This window comes from Chiloscyllium punctatum, chromosome 2 (assembly GCF_047496795.1).
Source record: "Chiloscyllium punctatum isolate Juve2018m chromosome 2, sChiPun1.3, whole genome shotgun sequence".
Taxonomy (NCBI): domain Eukaryota; kingdom Metazoa; phylum Chordata; class Chondrichthyes; order Orectolobiformes; family Hemiscylliidae; genus Chiloscyllium; species Chiloscyllium punctatum.
The window spans coordinates 124,961,198-124,981,180 of NC_092740.1; the positions used below are offsets into that span (position 1 = coordinate 124,961,198).

The window sequence follows — 19,983 nt, forward strand, 5'->3', positions numbered from 1 at the left end:
AATGTGACTGGCACAATGGAGTTGGGTTTGGATGTGGTGGGTCAGGGAATTCTGGGAAATGACGAGAAACATGTCAAAGCAGCATGCCCCTGGACATTTACCAGGGGTAGCATTGCAGAACCAAAAGCCACCAATCAGACACTGGATGCGAAGCTGACTAAGGAAAATGATGAAGCCATTGGGCTCAATATATCTGCATCATTCCTGGAGGTTGTGGGTCCCATCGTGGTGTATATGGCTGGCCAGCTCACTGAAGGCAATATTTAGCTGTTTACTTATGTGAAACTCAGCTCACTGTGCTTCATAATACTGTGATACATAGATAAGCTGCAGAGCTTGGCTGAGAGGTGGCAAATGGAGTTTAATGCGGACAAGTGTGAGGTGGTTCACTTTGGTCAGAGTAACCAGAATGCAAAGTACTGAGCTAATGGTAAGATTCTTGGTAGTGTAGATGAGCAGAGAGATCTCGGTGTCCATGTACACAGTTCCTTGAAAGTTGCCACCCAGATTGACAGGGTTGTTAAGAAGGCATACAGTGTTTTAGCTTTTATTAATAGAGGGATCAAGTTCCAGAACCATGAGGTTATGCTGCAGCTGTACAAAACTCTGGTGCGGCTGCACTTGGAGTATTGTGTACAGGTCTGGTCACCGCATTATAAGAAGGATGTGGAAGCTTTGGAAAGGGTGCAGAGTAGATTTACTAGGATGTTGTTGGTATGGAGGGAAGGTCTTACGAGGAAAGGCTGAGGGACTTGAGGCTGTTTTCGTTAGAGAGAAGAAGGTTGAGAGGTGACTTAATAGAGACATATAAGATAGTCAGAGGGTTAGATAGTGGACAGGGAGAGCCTTTTTTCCAAGTATGGTGATGGCAAGCATGAGGGGGCATAGCTTTAAATTGAGGGGTGATAGATATAGGACAGATGTCAGAGGTACTTTCTTTACTCAGAGAGTAATAAGGGTATGGAATGCTTTGCCTGCAACGGTAGTAGATTCGCCAACTTTAAGTACATTTAAGTCATCATTGGACAAGCATATGGACATACATGGAATAGTGTAGGTTAGATGGGCTTCAGATTGGTATGACAGGTCGGTGCAACATTGAGGGCTGTAATGTTCTATGTTCTATAAGTTAGGCCTGGGCGTTGACTCAGAGAAAAGCCACCAGAAGCGGAGCTGGAAGGCAGTCAAAAGCACTGCACTGCCTGTACACTTAGAAAATAGTATTTTCTCTGCATTTCTGTGAGGCAAATCAAACAGTAAAATAAGTTACATTACACGCGACAGGAGGAACCAGCAGATTTGCATGGGATTAGTAAATAGTCAGACAACTGGCTCAGCCTGTCGTTGCAGTGGTTACCATTCAAGCACTCAGAGTGTTGTGAGTTATGTAAATCATTCTGGTTCCCTTCCTCCTCCCTTCTGTCAATTTTATTTGCCTTTTGTCCCTCTAAGGTCCCTGCGGTTTTACTGAAATTGCAGCCAGAGAGCAGGGCTGCTAGTCTTCCTCACATCCTGATTAGTTCTTCATAATAGGGATCAGAAAATACTTTCATTACCTACTAATCATACATCAGGTTATAATCCAAGAAGTTTTTCTTTACTTTGTCCACCCCAGTCTGACACCAGCACCGCCACATCATGGCTACCTACCAATTGACCAGGTCCAGTTAAACTGAGCCAAAGGACACCATCAAAATGCATGAGGTCAGGCTCTGGGCATGATCCGCGTGTCAGGTTCCTCACTCTCAGGACAAAATTTTCCTGCTGACTCGAGCTCTTGAACTGAGCACCCTCTTTCTTTTTGACCCATTGCAGTGGAACGCTTTGGGAATAACGGCCAGAAGAAATTTGAGGTGCAGTACAATGTAAATCGATGTGATGACTTCACCCTGTTGGATAACTTCGAGAGGACTTTCGGCAATGCCTTAGCTGAAACGGTAAAAACCCTCATATCAGTACAGCAAAGTCATGTGGTGTTGGAAAATTATCTATAACAACTTGCCTGTATAGAAGGCTTCGAATAGAGCCAAATATCTCATAAAGAGAAATTCAGAGGAACAAAATAGACTTTAAGGAGCATCTTAAAGGAGAAGGGAGAGGTAGAGAGAGAAGGATGTTTAACGAGGGAATCCCTGAGCTTAGGGTCTAGGAAACTGAAAACACAGCCACACATGGTGGAGCAATGAAAACTGATGATGGGCTAGAGGCTAGAATTGGAGGGATGCAGAGGGTTATGGGCCTGGTGGAGGTTGTGACTAAATTATGCCCAACCTGTAAACACTGTGGTTATTGAAGAGGTTTATGTTCATGTATGCTATCCTGTGACATTAATACAGTCACTGGCAGATTTCTTGACAGTCATGATTGTTCTGAGGTACTGAAGTGACAATGTCTTTTCTTTTTAAAACATCTTTAGGTTCCTTCCCTGTGTAGTGACGATAATGATGTTGAATGTAATGTGGAAGATTCACCCAAAGCACAGTGCCTGGAGTACAATTATAACTATGACAATGGTTTTGCCATCATTGGTATGATATCCGACTTGTCTCCTTTATAATGCGTGTATTGCCCAGTGTCTCAACTCAAGATGTAAGGTGGCGGGGAGAGAGGTGGAAAATGGGAATGGGGCTGAAGCATCATTTTGGGCTTTGTGTCTGTGTTTCAGATTGGTTAACAAGGAAACAGGAATGTAGCAAACAGGAGTAGGCCATTTAGCTCTTCAAACCTGCTCGGCCATTCAACAAGACCATGGCAGAACCACACCATAATTCACTTTGCTGTGGTACCCTCATACCCCTTCACTGTCACAAAAGTGTCCAAAAGGTCTAGCGATTTCAGCTTTGAATATATAACTGAGAATCCACAGCCCTCTAAAGTAAAGATTTCCAAATATTCCAAATCTCTGAATGAAGGCAAGTCTGCCCACCCCATTCTAAATGGCTGATGTCTGAGTCAGTGAGCACAGTTCTACAATCTGCAACTGGAGGACGCACCTCTCTGTTTAACCCATGAACAGTTTTAGACATTTCAATGCGATCACCTCTCATTTTCATAAGCTTTCAGGTACACTGACTCAGTCCACACTATGTTTCCTCACGAGATAAATCCCCTCACGCCAGGAAGCAATCCAGTTAATCTTAGTTGACCTTAATTGCATGTGTACCACAATGATTCAAGAAGGCAGCTCACCACCACCTTCTCAATGATGACTAGGATTGAGCAAGCAATGCTGGTCAGCTAGCAATACCCATGCCCCCTCAAGAGAATTAAAAATAAGTTTACACTTCCTCTAGGACAACTCTATTCCTCCTTAGGTAAGGAGACCAAAGTCGTACACAATAAAAGACTAAGATGCAGCTCCCCACATCCTCCTGCATCTCCCTTACCCCCCACCGCATCTTCTAATTTCCCAAGCTCCAGTAAGGAGTTGATGGGGAGATGGCAGACAGATACTAATTTGCCCTATTGGGGATTGAAATGGGTGCACCTAGACCCTGCTCTTAATGACTGGTTTCCAGAGAGGAACTGGAGAAGGGACCGGCAGGCTGCGCGTCCTCCTGTCTCACTTAGGATTAGATCCTAACAGACTGGATATGTGGAAATGAATTAAATAGCTTATGGTTTCACGATCTGAAAGAGGTTAATTACTAAGTTGAAGACTTCTACAGCTATTAAAAGCCCTGGTTAGAGCCCATTGGGAATACTGTCTTCAGTATTGAGTGGAAAATCTCAGAAAGGTTCAATTATCCAGTGATGAGGGTGGTGTAGCTTCACTAAAATGACACTGGAGCTAAAAGAGTGAAACTTTAAGGACAGGTTGATATACTAGATTTGTATTCCTTTGTGTGTAGAAAATCAAAGAATGATCTAATTAAGGTGCTTAAGATTAGAAAAGATTCCCTAATGGAAACAGGTCCTTCAGCCCAACAAGTCCACACTGACCCTCCGAAGAGTAACCCACCCAGACCCATTTCCCTACCCTATATTTATCCCTCACTAACACACCTAACATTATGGGCAATTTAACATGGCCAATTCACCTGACCTGCACATCTTTGGATTGTGGGAGGAAACTGGAGCACCCGGAGGAAACTCACACAGACCTGGGGAGAACATGCAAACTCCACACAGATAGTCGCCCGAGGTGGGACTCAAACCCGGGTCCTTGACACTGATTAAGGGAGTTGATAGGATTGACAGAGAAGACCTCTTTCTTCAGGTGAAAGGAGAAGAGCGGAAATCTTGAACTTGCTTCCAGATCCAGAAGCTATTGAGATTGGTTGTTGATTGAAAATTTCAAAACTCATATTTTTGTTGCTAATTATATTAGAAATTCCAGAATCAAGGCTCACTTTGGATGGAGGACAGTTATGACTGAGTTGAATGTGGTACAGACTCCAGGGGCTGAATGAGATAAAAGGTAGAGGGGAGGGAATTTGGGGGAGGGGCGCTGGGAATACGATAGGTTGGCACACAGCCTCATTCCTGAAGAAGGGCTTATCCCCGAAACGTCAATTCTCCTGCTCCTCGGATGCTGCCTGGCCTGCTGTGTTTTTCCAGCACCACATTTTTCAACTCTGGTACTCCAGCATCTGCAGTCCTCACTTTTTCCAGGGGCTGAATGGCCACCTCTGTTACTACATTATCCAGGTTTAGTTAACTTGAGCTGAGACTACTTCCTCTTCTAACAGCCTTTCCTCAACTGGTCCCATTGGATTTTCTTTAAATGTTAGGCATGTTACTAAATAGCTCTGTTGCAAGTTTCTCCTCAAAAGTAATGTTTTCTTGATTCTAGCAGTAAGCAGTGATCATCACTAACTAGGAAAACATTCTGTTGCCATCAGGACCAGAAATATGGGGAGATAATTATGAGCCACTGAGCGAAATGGAATACTCTTATGAGCCAGTGAAAGCCTCCAGATTACAGAAACGGTCACACAGACAGAAGGCTTTGACCGCAGCTCCTGATCTGCTTTCTCTGAAGACAAAGACGCAATCTAAGCAGAGAGTTAGCTTCAACGTTCCAGAGACAGACCAGAAAATCCACCTGGCATTTAATATCAGTGGTAGGTATACAACAGGGGCTGGTTCACACACTATCAAGAATTATCCGAGAGTCTCAGATAAGGAAAGATTTAATTGCCAGAGGGGCTGCTGCTGATAGGTTTTGGTGAATTGGGCCTATTACAAAGGGATGCATTCATTGTTTAAATTCTTTGAACAGTCTTGTTTACTGGTTATAATCATATCAGAATTGGGGGAAGAGACAATTTGATTGAAGCTGAAGAAATGTCCGATTGGATAATAAAGTCTTGTGTCTCGACTAACATGAAAGGTAGAGCATCCCAGTGATAGATGAGTTGATGAATTGTACAGGCAGGGCATTAGAAAATGGAGTCTGTGTTTCTATAAGCGTTTCTCACACCCTTGTGTTTCCATTAGCATCCTGCAAATTCTTTTCTTGCAATTCTTAGAGATTCTGTCTTTGGCCTCAATTGAAGCTGCCGCTCCCAAATTCAGAGGCAATGTTTTCCAGATCCTAATTCCACCAGGTTTGACTTCATGCCCCATCTGGCTCCTCTGCTGTTCACTATACATCAGCGTCCTTTGATTCTTTATCATTCTCAAAATGGACACAGTTTCTTTCTGTATACTGTTCAGATGCCTCATGATTTTGAATACCTGCATCAAATCTCCTCTCAACTCCTCTAAGAAAACAGTTTCTCCACTTTATCCATGTCACTGAAGTCCTCCAATCCTAGAATTATTTTCATTAATCTTTTCTGCTCCCTCTCCAATGTCTTCACACCCTTCCCAAATTGTGGTGCCAGGAATTGAGTGCAATGCTCTAGTTGAGGTCCAACAGACGTCACCTACAGATTCAAGCTGTTTCTGTAAGCAATGGTATGTGTGAGCACATGAAATCAGGCAGTGACAATATTTTTCTTATCTTTCCAATTTGCAGCCAGTGTAGCATTGCCAGATAACAAAAATGAAATGGCAGAATCAGATAATCAAAGGCGACTTTTTCACACTTTGGACCATGTTGTGAGACGACTGAAGAGGGCATTGGACAGTGACCCACTTTACCAATTCTCTTTTGCCTCTGAGGTGGTTCAGTCAAACAGCAAATCACTGGAGAGCAGCAAAGCAACTTTGTTCTGCAGACCAGGCTCTGTGTTAAAGGAACGTATGTGTGGTAAGTATTCAGAGGGTAAAAACTATAATTAAATTAAAATACTGTTGATGGAAAGGAACATCGTCTGGATTTAGTCAATTTGACCTCAAGTCTTCATATTTATCATATCCTCTTTCTTTCTGCCCATTTTCTTTCCAATCATTTTAAATTAAATCTCCCAATTAATTTCCCCCACTTTCATGCACCACTGTCCTCCACTATATCCCATTGTAGTTCATCTCTGCTCAGTATTTCCACAGTAATGCTGGAATCAGGATTATGTAACTCCTGCCTCCTCTAAAGCCTGTCCATCACCTACAGTTTACAAGTCATAAATGCACTGGAATACTCCCACTTGTCTGGATGAGTGCAGCCAACAACATACAAAACACTTGATACCATCCAAGACAAAGCATGCTTCATTACTTAGTGCCATGTCCCCCAACTTAGAAGTTTATTTCTCTCTACAAGTGCTTAATGGCAATAGTGTTTACCATCCAGAGATGCACTACAGCAAAATGACAAGCTTCTTTCAACAGTATCTTCCAAACCTCTGCCATCTCAAAGGACAATGGCAGCAGACAGCAGCATGGCAACTCTACTGCCTTCATATTGGCTTCTATGTTGCACACCATCCTTGGAACTATACTGCCATTCATTTACTGTCATTGAGTGCAGTACCTTGAGCCTGAAATGATGATGTTCCAGAATTAAAAGAGCTGCCTATTGGAAAGAGCTGCCTATTGGAAAGAGGTTTGGTTGTGGAATGCTGCACTATTCAGTTTTAAACAAGACATCAAAACAAGGCCTGTCCATCTGCTTGAGTGGGTGTAAAAGGGCCCATGATAGAAGTTCAAAGAAAATGATTTCCCTGGAATGTTTATCTCTCAAACAGCATCTCAAAAACCAATGATCTGATCATTAGCACAATCTGAGGGCTTGCTGTACATCAATTGTCTGTCATGTTTCCTCCTTTACAAACATAACTGCACTTTAATGTGTACCTCACTGGCCATAAGGTGTCCAGCAGACATGAAATAAATGCAAATGTTTTTAGAAATTTTCTTTGAACACTATTCAAATAAATGGAAGACTTGATTTACAATTGTTCTTTGTGCTCTCTCCCTTCCCTGCGCAAAATAAAACCACATTTTGCAGTGAATTGCCCCGTGGGGACATATTACTCATTGGAACATCGTGCTTGTGAAAGCTGCTGGCTCGGGTCCTATCAGGATGAAGAGGGACAGCTGGAATGCAAGATGTGTCCCCCTGGCACTTCAACTGAATACCTACATGGCAGGAGCACTGATGAATGCAAAGGTGAGGGAGATAACATTTTACAGATGTTTTCCTGTATCAAGCTTTAACCATGGGCACAAATTTAACAGCAAGCAATGCAAAGGTCCATCTCCATTCTGGATGATTAATCACATATAATGTTCTCTTTCTAACTCTCATCCCATTGGTTGCACAATATGTCCAATTAAAACTAGATCAAACTCTTAATTGCCAGCTTAATTTTCAGTTGAACAGCCTTTCTTTATAAACCTCCAACACTTAGATTTCTAATCACCTAAAGTGAAAAAGGATCTATTCTTCATGCCAATTATGACATTTTTCTCCCAGGTATGTCCTCGAAATCAATCTTCAATTCTCGCTGACTACAGGACAGTCCTCGAGGGTTGGCAACCCAAGGGCAATTCTCATTTCACATGCACAAACTCTGACGCTGCTCCAATCTTCAGAGTCTCCAGTCAGACGAGCTTGATGATGAGTGGTTTGTTCTTATAGGTCAGGGACACAAGATAGGACATATTCATCACAGAACAGAAGGAGGCCATTCAGCCCTTTTTGTCTTTTGCCAGCTCTTTGAAAACCCTCTTTGAATTGACTACAGGGTGCCCATCAACTGCTGAAAGGTTGACGCAATCGAAAGGTCCATCTCCAATTCTTGAACCCGGAGTTCAGTGATCTGACAATGGTGGGCCATGGCATTTAGTCTCAAAAGATTAGCAAATCGTGATGTCTTCAAACTTGTTCCACAATGCTTCCTGTAACATATGGCATATGCATGTCATATACAATGTATGGGTTGACAGTGCACATCAGTCATTATGTGTTAACCAACTAACTTTACCCGTTCTACTAGCCTTTTCTCCCCATCTGTCTATAAGAGGAGTCAAGACTACTTTTCCAGATCTCACTGAATATGCCCATTTGTTTCCTGGGTGGACAGTAAGTTGTAGGATTTAAGCTTCAGCCAGGCTGTCATATCCACCATTGTCAGCCAATTAAACTGGATATTGTCTGTCTGATTGTATTATCTTTCTCATTGTGTAGGTAAATTCACAATTTACAATATTGCAGGGAGGTGGGAGGAAGTTTGAATTGCTCAATATATCCCATGCTCTTTGGTCTTACTCCTTGAACATTGGGTATGAACTTCCTCTTAACATTGGCAGAAAGTAGAGAGAGTTTCACGTTACTCAATATTTGACTGCGCTGCAGCTAACCCAAAAGTGCTTGGGCCATATACCAGTACTTCATTAGAATTCCTGATGAAGGGCTTCTGCCCGAAACGTCAAATTCTTTGCTCCTCGGATGCTGCCTGACCTGCTATGCTTTTCCAGCACCACCCTAATCTTGACTCTAATCGCCAGTATCTGCAGTACCCACTTCTGCCATATACCAGTACATCAAGTGGCAAAATGTTTAAATCCTAAACATGACATCCCCTCCCATAGAGAGTGAAATAAGTTGGCAAGGATGGGTCACAAAGACTGTGTTTCAGAGAAGGTGAATGGGCATGAGTCCCGAGGATGAGACAACTGTTTTAGTGCTTATGCTTAAACCTCAACTCTGAGTTGAATCAGGCCTTGTGCATCCTCCCACCTTTGCACTCATTCCCAAGTGACCTAGCCTAGAGAATCCAGCCACCCCAGGATAAAAATTCCCATTTCTGGATACTTTCTCCAGGTCAAGTTTCCAGAGTGAGGAATTGTCTTAATTCCACTCTCCTGACCCAGGAATAAAAATTCAGTCCTCTGTAGTCAAACACCTGGGACCCAGGATAATTGAAGCACACAGTTCAAGATAGTCTCAACTCCCTCAACACACAGAGTCATAGAGTGATACAGCACAGAAACAGACCCTGTAAGATGTGCATTTTTATTTTTTTGTCAAATTCCTTTGAAAGTAATCCTCAAATTTCAATACCTCTTTTAATTTCCAAATGTGCTACTTTGAGAGAGCCTTAACATTATTGGGTACAGCCAATTCTTGGGCATTGTGATCATCTGGAGCATGTGAGATCTTGCATAAACTGGAGGTTGCATTTCTCAACATTCCGACATTGACCACGACTTGATGGCTGTTATGTCTTGCTGAGGTCATGAAAGGCACAATGCAAGTTGCAAGTAATTTGAAAATTTCAGGTATCCCATTCTACAAGCTATGTTGCCATACATTGACTTCTGTTCTCTTGCTGTGTTAGGTCAATGCAAACCTGGAACATACTCTTCAAACGGCCTGGAGATGTGTGAATCTTGTCCATTGGGAACTTTTCAGCCAGCATACAGTGCAAAGAGGTGCCTTCCGTGCCCAGATGGGTTGACCACAGTGAAAAGAGGAGCCATTGAAGATTCTGAGTGTGGAGGTACATCTCAAAAAGTCCTAGAATATTTATACAACCAACACCTCACTCCCTCCCCACTTTTTAAATGAGGCTAGCAACTTGTGAAATGACTGTTTATATATTTATTGGTTGAAGATGCTCATTTCATTTGTTGCACTTATTCAAGTGATAACATTGACAGAATGTCTATTGAAATCAGGCAACCACATCACCTTCATTTTAAAGAAATTCTGACTGGCACTCTACCAGTTCAAAAACTTTACTGTGCCTTTGCTGTTGCTGCACTTCTGAGCATTTTGCTTCAGTTTAAAATAATACATGAATATCTGTATTGAAACAATATAGGGAGGCATTTAGTGGAAAATCATTATGTTTATGTGCAATACTGTTCAGAAAACATATCTCAAAATGTTGATATCGAACCCCTACAGTGTGGAAGCAGGCCATTCGGCCCATTGAGTCCATACTGGCCCTGGAAAGACCATCCAACCCAGACCTACCCCCTACCCTATAACCCTGAATATCCTTTGGCTAACCCTGCACATCATGGGCAATTTAGCATGGTCAGTCCACCTAACCTGTACATCTTTGGATTCTGGGAGGAAAACAGAGCACCCAGAGGCACAGAAGAATGTACAAACTCCACACAGCCTGAGGGTAGAATTGAACCTGAGTCCTTGGTACTGTGAGGCAGCAGTGCTAACTGCTGAGCCACTGTGCCACCCTGTAAAATAACATTGTAGAATGAATCTTGGAGGAAACATGCCAAGTAGTTGGATTCCACAAGTTAGAAAATAATCTCAACTCAGGCAAATGCACAGCTAATGCATACGTGTTTGCTTGAACGCGAATGTACCTTTAATTTTTGCTCATGATCTTCACAATCCCATTCTCTCCACTGATTATGGAATGAGAGAAGTTCCTCTTGTCCCTTTGTCCTTTGAGTAATTTCAGTTCCCTGCTTATGATCAATATTGAAAAACAAAATGTGAATCTCAGTTGCCCCATAATTTCAAACCAGCAGAAACAGCTCCAGAAAATATCTCCGCCAGCTCAAAAACTTCAATATTGACTGTGGCCTCCTTTACTCGCAGTCCTCCAATTTTGAAGGGCCTACCTCCTTTGGCAGTGCTGTTGTCATGGTAATGAAGGCGAACGCAGGCCAATACCAAAGGTTCCCTAAACATCACTGCGCTGATGGTGGTGGTTGATGGGTCTGGGGAGAGGGCTGCTTTTGCAGTTACAAAAGTTTTGAATTCTGAACTTAACCCAGTTTTCCAAACCCACCAGACCAGCTGCATATTTGTTTGTATTTAATAAGGATAAATTCACCATAGTGTTACCACACCACAGGACTGCTCTCTCATTAGAAAGACAATTGGTTGTGTTTAACCTGAGGATCACCATGCCTCAGGCAAAGGTAGAGTTTGAGAAGGAGAATTTTTCATGGTAACTGCAGCCAGTGCAGGAATTGAATCTACAATCTTGGGTTTTAAGACTTTTAAGAGTTGACTTCAATTCTTGAAACACCAAAACTTGAACTTTGCCAGGCACTATTATTATTATTATTCATGGGATTCAGGAGTTGAGCCATAAGTATCCAGCTTATTTATAGATTCTTGCATATATTGTGCTTCAGTATCAAGACAAATCCAGCTTAAGCTGTGTACGATTTAATGAAGAATGTTCTGACAGATCCGTGATAGTTCCTCGTTTGAATTGAAACTTTGAAAAGTAAAGACTCTTAAAAGCAATGCAAGATGACACAAATAGGGAGCTGCTTGTGATTTAATGTGACAAAATAAGGACAATGAATTTTGAATTGCTACCTTTTCTTCCCAATGCCTAGTGCCATGTTCTGCAGGACATGTTTCACGCTCTGGTATAATGCCTTGCTACCCTTGTCCCAGAGATTATTATCAGCCTGATTCAGGCAAGTCATTCTGTCTCGCTTGTCCATTCTATGGTACAACCACCATCACTGGAGCCACCGCCCGAAGTGACTGTTCTGGTAAGGAGAAAACATCACAACATTGTTTCCAATCCAACTGTCCTGTTGACAACAGTCAAGATGACAGAGAAGGCTGGAAAACAAAAATGAAAGAAACAGTTTGTTTTTTTCCCAAGGTTTCAACTCTGGATATATAGTGGAGTCAGCAAGTCAACTCATACCAACACCGCTGGAGAAGAAATCGTTGCTTGTAGCAAATCAGGTATGAATTAACAGGATCTCTCTTAAGGTTGCACATTGTAAAGAAAACAATACTGTATAAGAAAAGAGGAGACAAAAAGACCATCAAACCAGTCTCATCCGCTTGTCATCCAGTCCCTCATCCACGTGCCATCCAACGCCTTCACTCACCTCCCAACGAAACCCTCACCCATCACCCATCAAAACCCTTTCACCCATCTCCCATCGAAACCATCACCCATCTCCCATCTCCCATCAAAACCCCTTCACCCACCTCCCATCGAAACCATCACCCACCTCCCATCGAAACCGTCACCCACTTCCCATTGAAACCCCCACCCACCTCCCATCGAAACTCCTCATCCACCTCCCATTGAAACTCTTCATCCACCTCACATTGAAACCCCCACCCACCTCCCATTGAAACTCTTCATCCACCTCACGTTGAAACCCCCACCCACCTCCCATCGAAACTTCTCACCCACCTCCCATCGAAACCGTCACCCACTTCCCATTGAAACCCCCACCCACCTCCCATCGAAACTCCTCATCCACCTCCCATCGAAACTCCTCATCCACCTCCCATTGAAACTCTTCATCCACCTCACATTGAAACCCCACTCATCTCCCATCGAAACTCCTCATCCACCTCCCATCGAAACTCCTCATCCATCTCCCATTGAAACACTTCATCCACCTCACATTGAAACTCCTCATCCACCTCCCATTGAAACCCCACTCACCTCCCATTAAAACTCCTCATCCACCTCACATTGAAACCCCCACCCACCTCCCATCGAAACTCCTCATCCACCTCCCATTGAAACTCTTCATCCACCTCCCACTGAAATCCCACTCACCTCCCATTAAAACTCCTCATCCACCTCCCATTGAAACCCCCACCCACCTAATTCTTTTAAAATCCTAAGTCCAGGGGACCTAACAACCTTTAATTTCATTAGTTTTCCTAGTACACTTTGTCTAATGCTAGCTAGTATTTCCTGCCTCCTGCACCCCTCCATTCACCATCACTACCAGCTCACACAAACCATCTGTCTCTCGACATTTTTTAGAATGCAGACTGATGCAAAATATTTATTTAACTTTTCTGCTATTTTCTGGTTCCCTGTTACCATTGCCCCAACCTCATTCCTTAAGGCACCTATGTTCAACTTCATCTCTCTATTCCCTTCTAACTATTTAAAGAAGCTCTTACTGTTCATTTTCATATTACTTGCTAATTCACCTGTTAGAATTTCTCCCTGTACCATATCTGTTCACTCGCCTTTCTTGCAGTCTTCGCTCTCCTGTACTTTGTAAAACCTTTATAGCAGTTGGACAATTGCAGGATTGAGGCTCCTTGAAAGTTGCCCTTTTTGTCCCTGCACTTACTTTACCTATAATCACACCTTCCTGTCCTTGAGCATGGGCCACACTTGAACTGACTAATTTTAGGGGTGCGCCCATTTCTTGAAGCAAAATGCCTTTTCCTGATGTGGCACCTTGAACCCCAACTCCTCAAGCTGGATCTGAAATTGTTAAAGTTACAGAGATTTTCTACATGTGTGTTCACTAAACTCCCACATACTGTATCTGCAACACATTACCCAATCTACTAAGTCATTAGTAAACCATCAAGTGTCCCTGTTCTTTATACTTGAAGAACCCTATTCTTTATATTTTTTTTCACATGTACTGGTATCAATCTTATACCTAACAAATGAGTTGGAAGGAAAAAAGAGAAAAACTTGATGCCTCAACACAAACTGAAGGTCTTATTTTTATGTAAAACCTAGAAATACTCATAATCTTATTCACCAATCTGCTGCTTCATTTAGCAAAACCCCGACCAAACACTCCTTGAGATGTTCAATTTCAAAACTCTATTGGAAGTCACATGCTAATGTTAAGTCACACTAAGTTTGCTACTTCTATATGCACTCATCACAAAGGGTCTGTGTCAATTAATAAGAACTCAGTTTAATCTAATTCTTAATTCGGTTTCTCTGCTATTGGAACGCTTGAAAATAAATCTCCTCAAATTTTGAAACTACAGAATCTGAATACCAGATTTCACTTTAATGCCAACAACAAACTATGAACTAAATTAGGTGCACACCAATTATTGACTTAGGCATTTTCTCACACATGGAATGGCCTCAGCCATCAGCTTGCAGCATTGTTCCTCCCCCTGCCCCACTCAGTCCTGCTACACTAACCCCAACAAGAACACCAAGTCTGACACAAGGAGGATACCTTGACAACTCTAATGTTCCCCAGTCCCTCCGTGAGCATGGAGACAAATTGGAAAATTTCAGTTTCACTGTCATTAGAGAGCTTCAACAGCTTCTGTGATCATCTGTTATCTGTGGTCACACAGCCCTGCCATTCCCCAACCCACCTCTGGGTACATGGCCTCACGGGTTGAATGATGTCAGGGACTGGTGCGTGTGTTGGTGTTAAATTTCATGCCTGCCCTCTTCAGGGCAATACAACCCAATATCTCATGGGGTCACTCACTATGGGATAGATCACAACAGCATTTCTGTGAACGAGTGTCTCTTGTTTATGTAATAATAGGAAATGATAGTTTATCATCAGACTTTCTGAACATTTTTATATCAATCATATTGTGATTGATGTGAGGACAACTATCAGTATAACCACAGGCCAGGACAAAATTGAAACCCTTATTTAGCTGAATTGACAATAAGTATTTTATTTTTCCCTCCCTTTTGAATGAAGGAGTTTAACGAATGCTTTTTGCAACCATGCCAACACAACGGAAGCTGTGAAAGTGTTGGGTCAGGTCACGTTTGTGTGTGCCAGCCTGGATTTACAGGTAGGTGAACTCTTACAGTCAGGGGTTTCCTTGGATATCGGCATGGGCCTCAGCAGCTTCTCAGTTCTACACTGCATTTGTGTTTCAGGCTCTAACTGTGAAACAAACATCAACGAGTGTGCGTCAGATCCTTGCCAAAACAATGCTGCCTGTCAGGATGGAATTGGAAGATTTGTGTGCTTGTGCCAGCCTGGTTTTGTGGGTAAGTTTCCTCTCAGGAATCTCCTCCACTTACAGAGAAAGAATGGTTGCATATCTTAAGTGCCCTCCAAAATGAAAAGCTCCAGGCATGTTGAAGTATCACAGCCTGTCATGAAGGCAGCTTAGTAGTAGCTTCTCACAATTGAAATGGGAAACTATTGCTGCTGTTGTCAGCAATCCCCATATCCTGTGAAAGAATAAAGAAATAATGCTGGAACTTATCCTGTGCAATTCAGCACAATAAATACCTGAGGGCTTTGGTAGAGTTCACAGACTCACAGAAAGGTCATGACACAGAAAGAGTCTAGATTAGATTGGTGCTGGAAAAGCACAGCAGGTCAGGCAGCATCCGAGAAGCAGGAAAAGCCCCCATGACACAGAAAGAGCCCATTCAGCCCAAATTGTCTGCATTGACTCCTCAAATTAACTCCTGCCAGTTGCTTGCTTTCTCTCCATACCCTTGTACATTGTTTCTACCTGAATGATCTTCCAACATGCCCCTCATGACCTCAGTTAAACCAGCCTCCACCACACTTTTAGGTAGTGCACATCATATCCTAACTGCTTGGTGTGAGAAAAAGTTATTTTCTTGATAACATTTGCTGCTTTTGCAAATCACTTTAAACCTATGCTGTCCTTCTTGATCCTTTTACAGGTGGGAACAGTTTCTCCTTATCAGTTCTATCAGGTTTGCTGAGGACTTTGAAAACGTCTGTTGTATCTCCTTTTATCATCCTTTCAGTGGAGAACAACTTCTTTAATCTATCCTCATAACCAGAATTTCTCATCCCTGGAAACATTCTTGTAAATGATTCTGTCCAATGCATTCCCATCTTTCCTACAATGAGGTGTCCACAATTGTACACAATACTCCAGCTGAGGTCCAACAAGTGTCTCACAAAAGTTCAACATCACCTGTTTGCTCTTGTACTCTGTGCCCCATCCATAAAACCAGAAATACTGTATGCTTTACTAAATACTTTTTCAACCTGCTCTGTCAACTTGAGTCATCTGTGCACCAATACACCTAGGCCCTTCTGCTACTGTACCCTCTTTGTAATTGTGTCCTGTATTTTTATATTGTCTTTCCATGTTCTTCCCATCAAATACATCACCTTACACTTCTTTGCATTGAACTTTATCTGTCACCTGTCTGTCCACTCAGATGCATGGCAGATGCAGTTTAATGTGGATAAATGTATGGTTATCCACTTTGGTGGCAAGAACAGGAAGGCAGATTACTACCTAAATGGAATCAATTTAGGTAAAGGGGCAGTACAAAGAGATCTAGGTGTTTTTGTACACCAGTCAATGAAGGTAAGCATGCAGGTACAGCAGGTAGTGAAGAAGACTAATAGCATGCTGGCCTTCATAACAAGAGGGATTGAGTATAGAAGCAAAGAGGTTCTTCTGCAGCTGTACAGAGCCCTGGTGAGACCACACCTTGATTACTGTGTGCAGTTCTGGTCTCCAAATTTGAGGAAAGACATTCTGGGTATTGAGGGAGTGCAGCGTAGGTTCACGAGGTCAATTCCTGGAATGGCGGGATTACCTTACACTGAAAGACTGGAGCGACTGGGCTTGTATACCCTTGAGTTTAGAAGACTGAGAGGGGATCTGATTGAGACATATAGGATTATGAAAGGATTGGACACTCTGGCAGGAGGAAACATATTTCCGCTGATGGGTGAGTGCCAAACCAGAGGACACAGCTTAAAAATACGGGGTAGACCATTTAGGACAGAGATGAGGAGAAACGTCTTCACCCAGAGAGTGGTGGCTGTGTGGAATGCTCTGCCCCAGAGGGCAGTAGAGGCCCAATCTCTGGATTCATTTAAGAAAGAGTTGGATAGAGCTCTCAAGGATTGTGGAATCAAGGGTTATGGAGATAAGGCAGTAACAGGATACTGATTAAGGATGATCAGCCATGATCATATTGAATGGTGGTGCAGGCTCGAAGGGCAGAATGGCCTACTCCTGCACCTATTGTCTATTGTCTATTGTCACTCCACCAACTTGTCCATGTCCTTTTGGAGTTCCTCCTCACCGTTTACAATTCTTCCAAGTTCCATGACATCTGCAAACTTTCAAATTGTGCCCTGCACCCCAAGATCCAGATCATTAATATAGATCAAGAAAAGCAATGGTTCCAATATGGACCCCTCTGGAATAAACCACCTCTTGCTTAAAAATATCTATTGGCCATTACTCCATTTGATATCACTCAGCCAATTTTGTATCTTTGTTGCTGCTATCCCTTTTATATATTTCCTCACAATCTGTTGTGTGGCACTGTGTCAAATTACTTCTGGAAGCCAATGTTCACCACTTCAACATTGTTATGCTCATCGAGCCTCTCTGTTACATCTCCTTGGAACTCTCCAAACTGTCCAGGAAAATTCAATCATGAGGGAAGCCTATCAGAGAAAAGTCACCATGTAAGGAGAACGAACAGAATCTGCTCCTACATTATAGATTATAAAAAGTGCTATTTCACTCCAAGCCTATCAATAGTAAATGTGGTTATAGAAACAGCCTGAGCAGTGAGTAGAGTAAATCTGAAGGAAAATAAATGAGCAAGCCAAAGAGGGTTCTGCTAAGTTGTTGGGGATGGGGATGGGGTGGGAGTAGTTCTGCCAAGCTGGAGGTTGCCTTTTGCTGGGTATACAAGACCAGGAAAATGGTCTTTCGAGAGGTCCAAATGTTGGGAGGGTATGACAGGTTGTGGTGGGGGCGGGGAGGGTGAATGGGTGTCATTATGACATGAAAGTTAGCAAACAGTTTGGCTTCTTTTGATGTTTTCCAGGTATTCTATGTGAGGAAGACGTAAACGAGTGTAACTCTCAACCATGTCTTCATGATGGAAGATGCATTGACCAGATTAATGCATATTACTGCGAGTGTACAGTTGGGTTTAGAGGTAAAAATACATTCACAGTGCTTTTTGCATTTAGTTCTTCATTGGCAAATTATGGCAAGGTATTTGCTTAATTCTCTTATGTTAATCAATTATTTCTCTGATTTGTGACATGAATAATTTACGTTACACCCAAAGCTATTAATAGGGAGTTTTGCAGCAACTATTGGAATTTAATTACAATGAATAGATTGTTGCAGTGAATACATAGAATTTACAGCATTGGAAGAGGTCATTTGGTCCATCAGGTATACTTATATTGATGTACCACATGACCCTCTTCCGATCTTACTTTGTCTAACCCTGCAAGCGTAACAATCGATTCCTTTATCCCTCTTTTTTTTTAAATCTTGCTTCTCATTAAATGCATCCATGCTACAGAAGATTATATATGATTATATCCTAGAGTCCCAGATTATCCAAAAATAGAATTAATTAAAACGTAACAGTGTAAAAATGATGCATAAGCTGCACAAAAAAATACAAAGGTGATATAACAGTAATATAACTGGACTTGCAATTCTGAATAATGCTCTGAGCATATGGGCTCAAATCCCACCAGAGGAACTTATCAAGGCTCCTCTGACAACATCTTTCAAACTCCACCACCCAAAACAGCAGCAGATACATGAGATTGCTACAAACTCCAAGCACACGACATCCAGGTGTGGAAATATATCACCATTCCTTTTGAGTTGCTGGGTTAAAATTCTGAAACTCTCTCCCTAACAACATTACAGGACTACCTCCTGCATATGAACTGCAGCACTTCAAGAAGGTGGATTACCACCACCTTCCCAAGAGCAATTAGGGATGATGAGAAATGCTGCATTTCACATCACACAATTTAACTAATAAAAAAATCTGGAATTGAAAGCTAGTTTCATCGATGGTAACCTTGACAGTTCATCTGGCTCACAAATGTTCCTTATGGAATGAAGTCTGCTGTCTTTCCCTATTTGAGCCTACATGTGACTCCAGAACCCCCACTTTCTCCTGATACAGGAGAAAGTGAGGACTGCAGATGCTGGAGATCAGAGTCAAAACGTGTGGCACTGGAAAAGCACAGCAGGTCAGGCAGCATCCGAGGAGCAGGAGAGTCGACATTTCGGGCATAAGCCCTTCAACAGAAACGTCGACTCCCCTGCTCCTCAGATGAGTTCTGGTGCTGCTACTGATCTTACCAACTGCTACTGTCCTATTGGCTCCATTTGGGTGTTTTAGGTGTTTCCCTGCCTTTTTAGAAAAATGGCATGGGCTCCCACAGTACAACCTTGTATCGCAGTGTTATAATACCATCAATGTTTTAATGGTGGAACCACATCCCATTCCCCATATCTATAGCATTGTTACCTGAGAGTGTCCACTTTTCATATTGCCCATGTGGATTTAGATCCCACCTAGACAACGTCTTCTCCATCCTCCAAGATTCTGAAATAGCCAGTGTGGCATCTTGACGCTGACTATTCTAAACCAGACAAACTATAAGCTGGTGCACTTAAAAGCAGGAGGAAGTGAATCTTGTCCTTTCCCTTGAAATAATTTTATTTTTGAATTCAATATGGAATTGCATACATTCATGTAGAAAACACGGTAACAGTGCATCTTGCTTTGTAAAGGAGCATCAGCTTGACTCAGTCATTAACACGGTAAAAACAATGACTGCAGATGCTGGAAACCAGATTCTGGATTAGTGGTGCTGGAAGAGCACAGCAGTTCAGGCAGCATCCAAGGAGCTTCGAAATCGACGTTTCAGGCAAAAGCCCTTCATCAGGAATAAAGGCAGTGAGCCTGAAGCGTGGAGAGATAAGCTAGAGGAGGGTGGGGGTGGGGAGAAAGTAGCATAGAGTACAATGGGTGAATGGGAGAGGGGATGAAGGTGATAGGTCAGGGAGGAGAGGGTGGAGTGGATAGGTGGAAAAGGAGATAGGCAGGTAGGACAAGTCCGGACAAGTCATGCGAACAATGCTGAGCTGGAAGTTTGGAACTAGGGTGAGGTGAAGGAAGGGGAAATGAGGAA

General features: G+C 42.5%; 1 protein-coding gene across 7 annotated transcripts in view; it reads left to right on the forward strand.

The window, feature by feature from the left end:
* svep1 (sushi, von Willebrand factor type A, EGF and pentraxin domain containing 1) overlaps window positions 1-19,983 on the forward strand; it is a 239,394-nt gene that overhangs the window by 120,160 nt on the left and 99,251 nt on the right. For all 7 annotated transcript variants that reach the window (XM_072588116.1, XM_072588121.1, XM_072588115.1 and 4 more), the window contains 11 exons: window positions 1,816-1,937; window positions 2,417-2,528; window positions 4,845-5,066; window positions 5,966-6,199; window positions 7,337-7,498; window positions 9,672-9,833; window positions 11,662-11,823; window positions 11,940-12,025; window positions 14,749-14,845; window positions 14,934-15,047; window positions 17,853-17,966. In XM_072588116.1, the coding sequence (XP_072444217.1) occupies window positions 1,816-1,937; window positions 2,417-2,528; window positions 4,845-5,066; window positions 5,966-6,199; window positions 7,337-7,498; window positions 9,672-9,833; window positions 11,662-11,823; window positions 11,940-12,025; window positions 14,749-14,845; window positions 14,934-15,047; window positions 17,853-17,966 (1,587 nt within the window). The remainder of the gene's footprint in view (window positions 1-1,815; window positions 1,938-2,416; window positions 2,529-4,844; window positions 5,067-5,965; window positions 6,200-7,336; window positions 7,499-9,671; window positions 9,834-11,661; window positions 11,824-11,939; window positions 12,026-14,748; window positions 14,846-14,933; window positions 15,048-17,852; window positions 17,967-19,983) is intronic.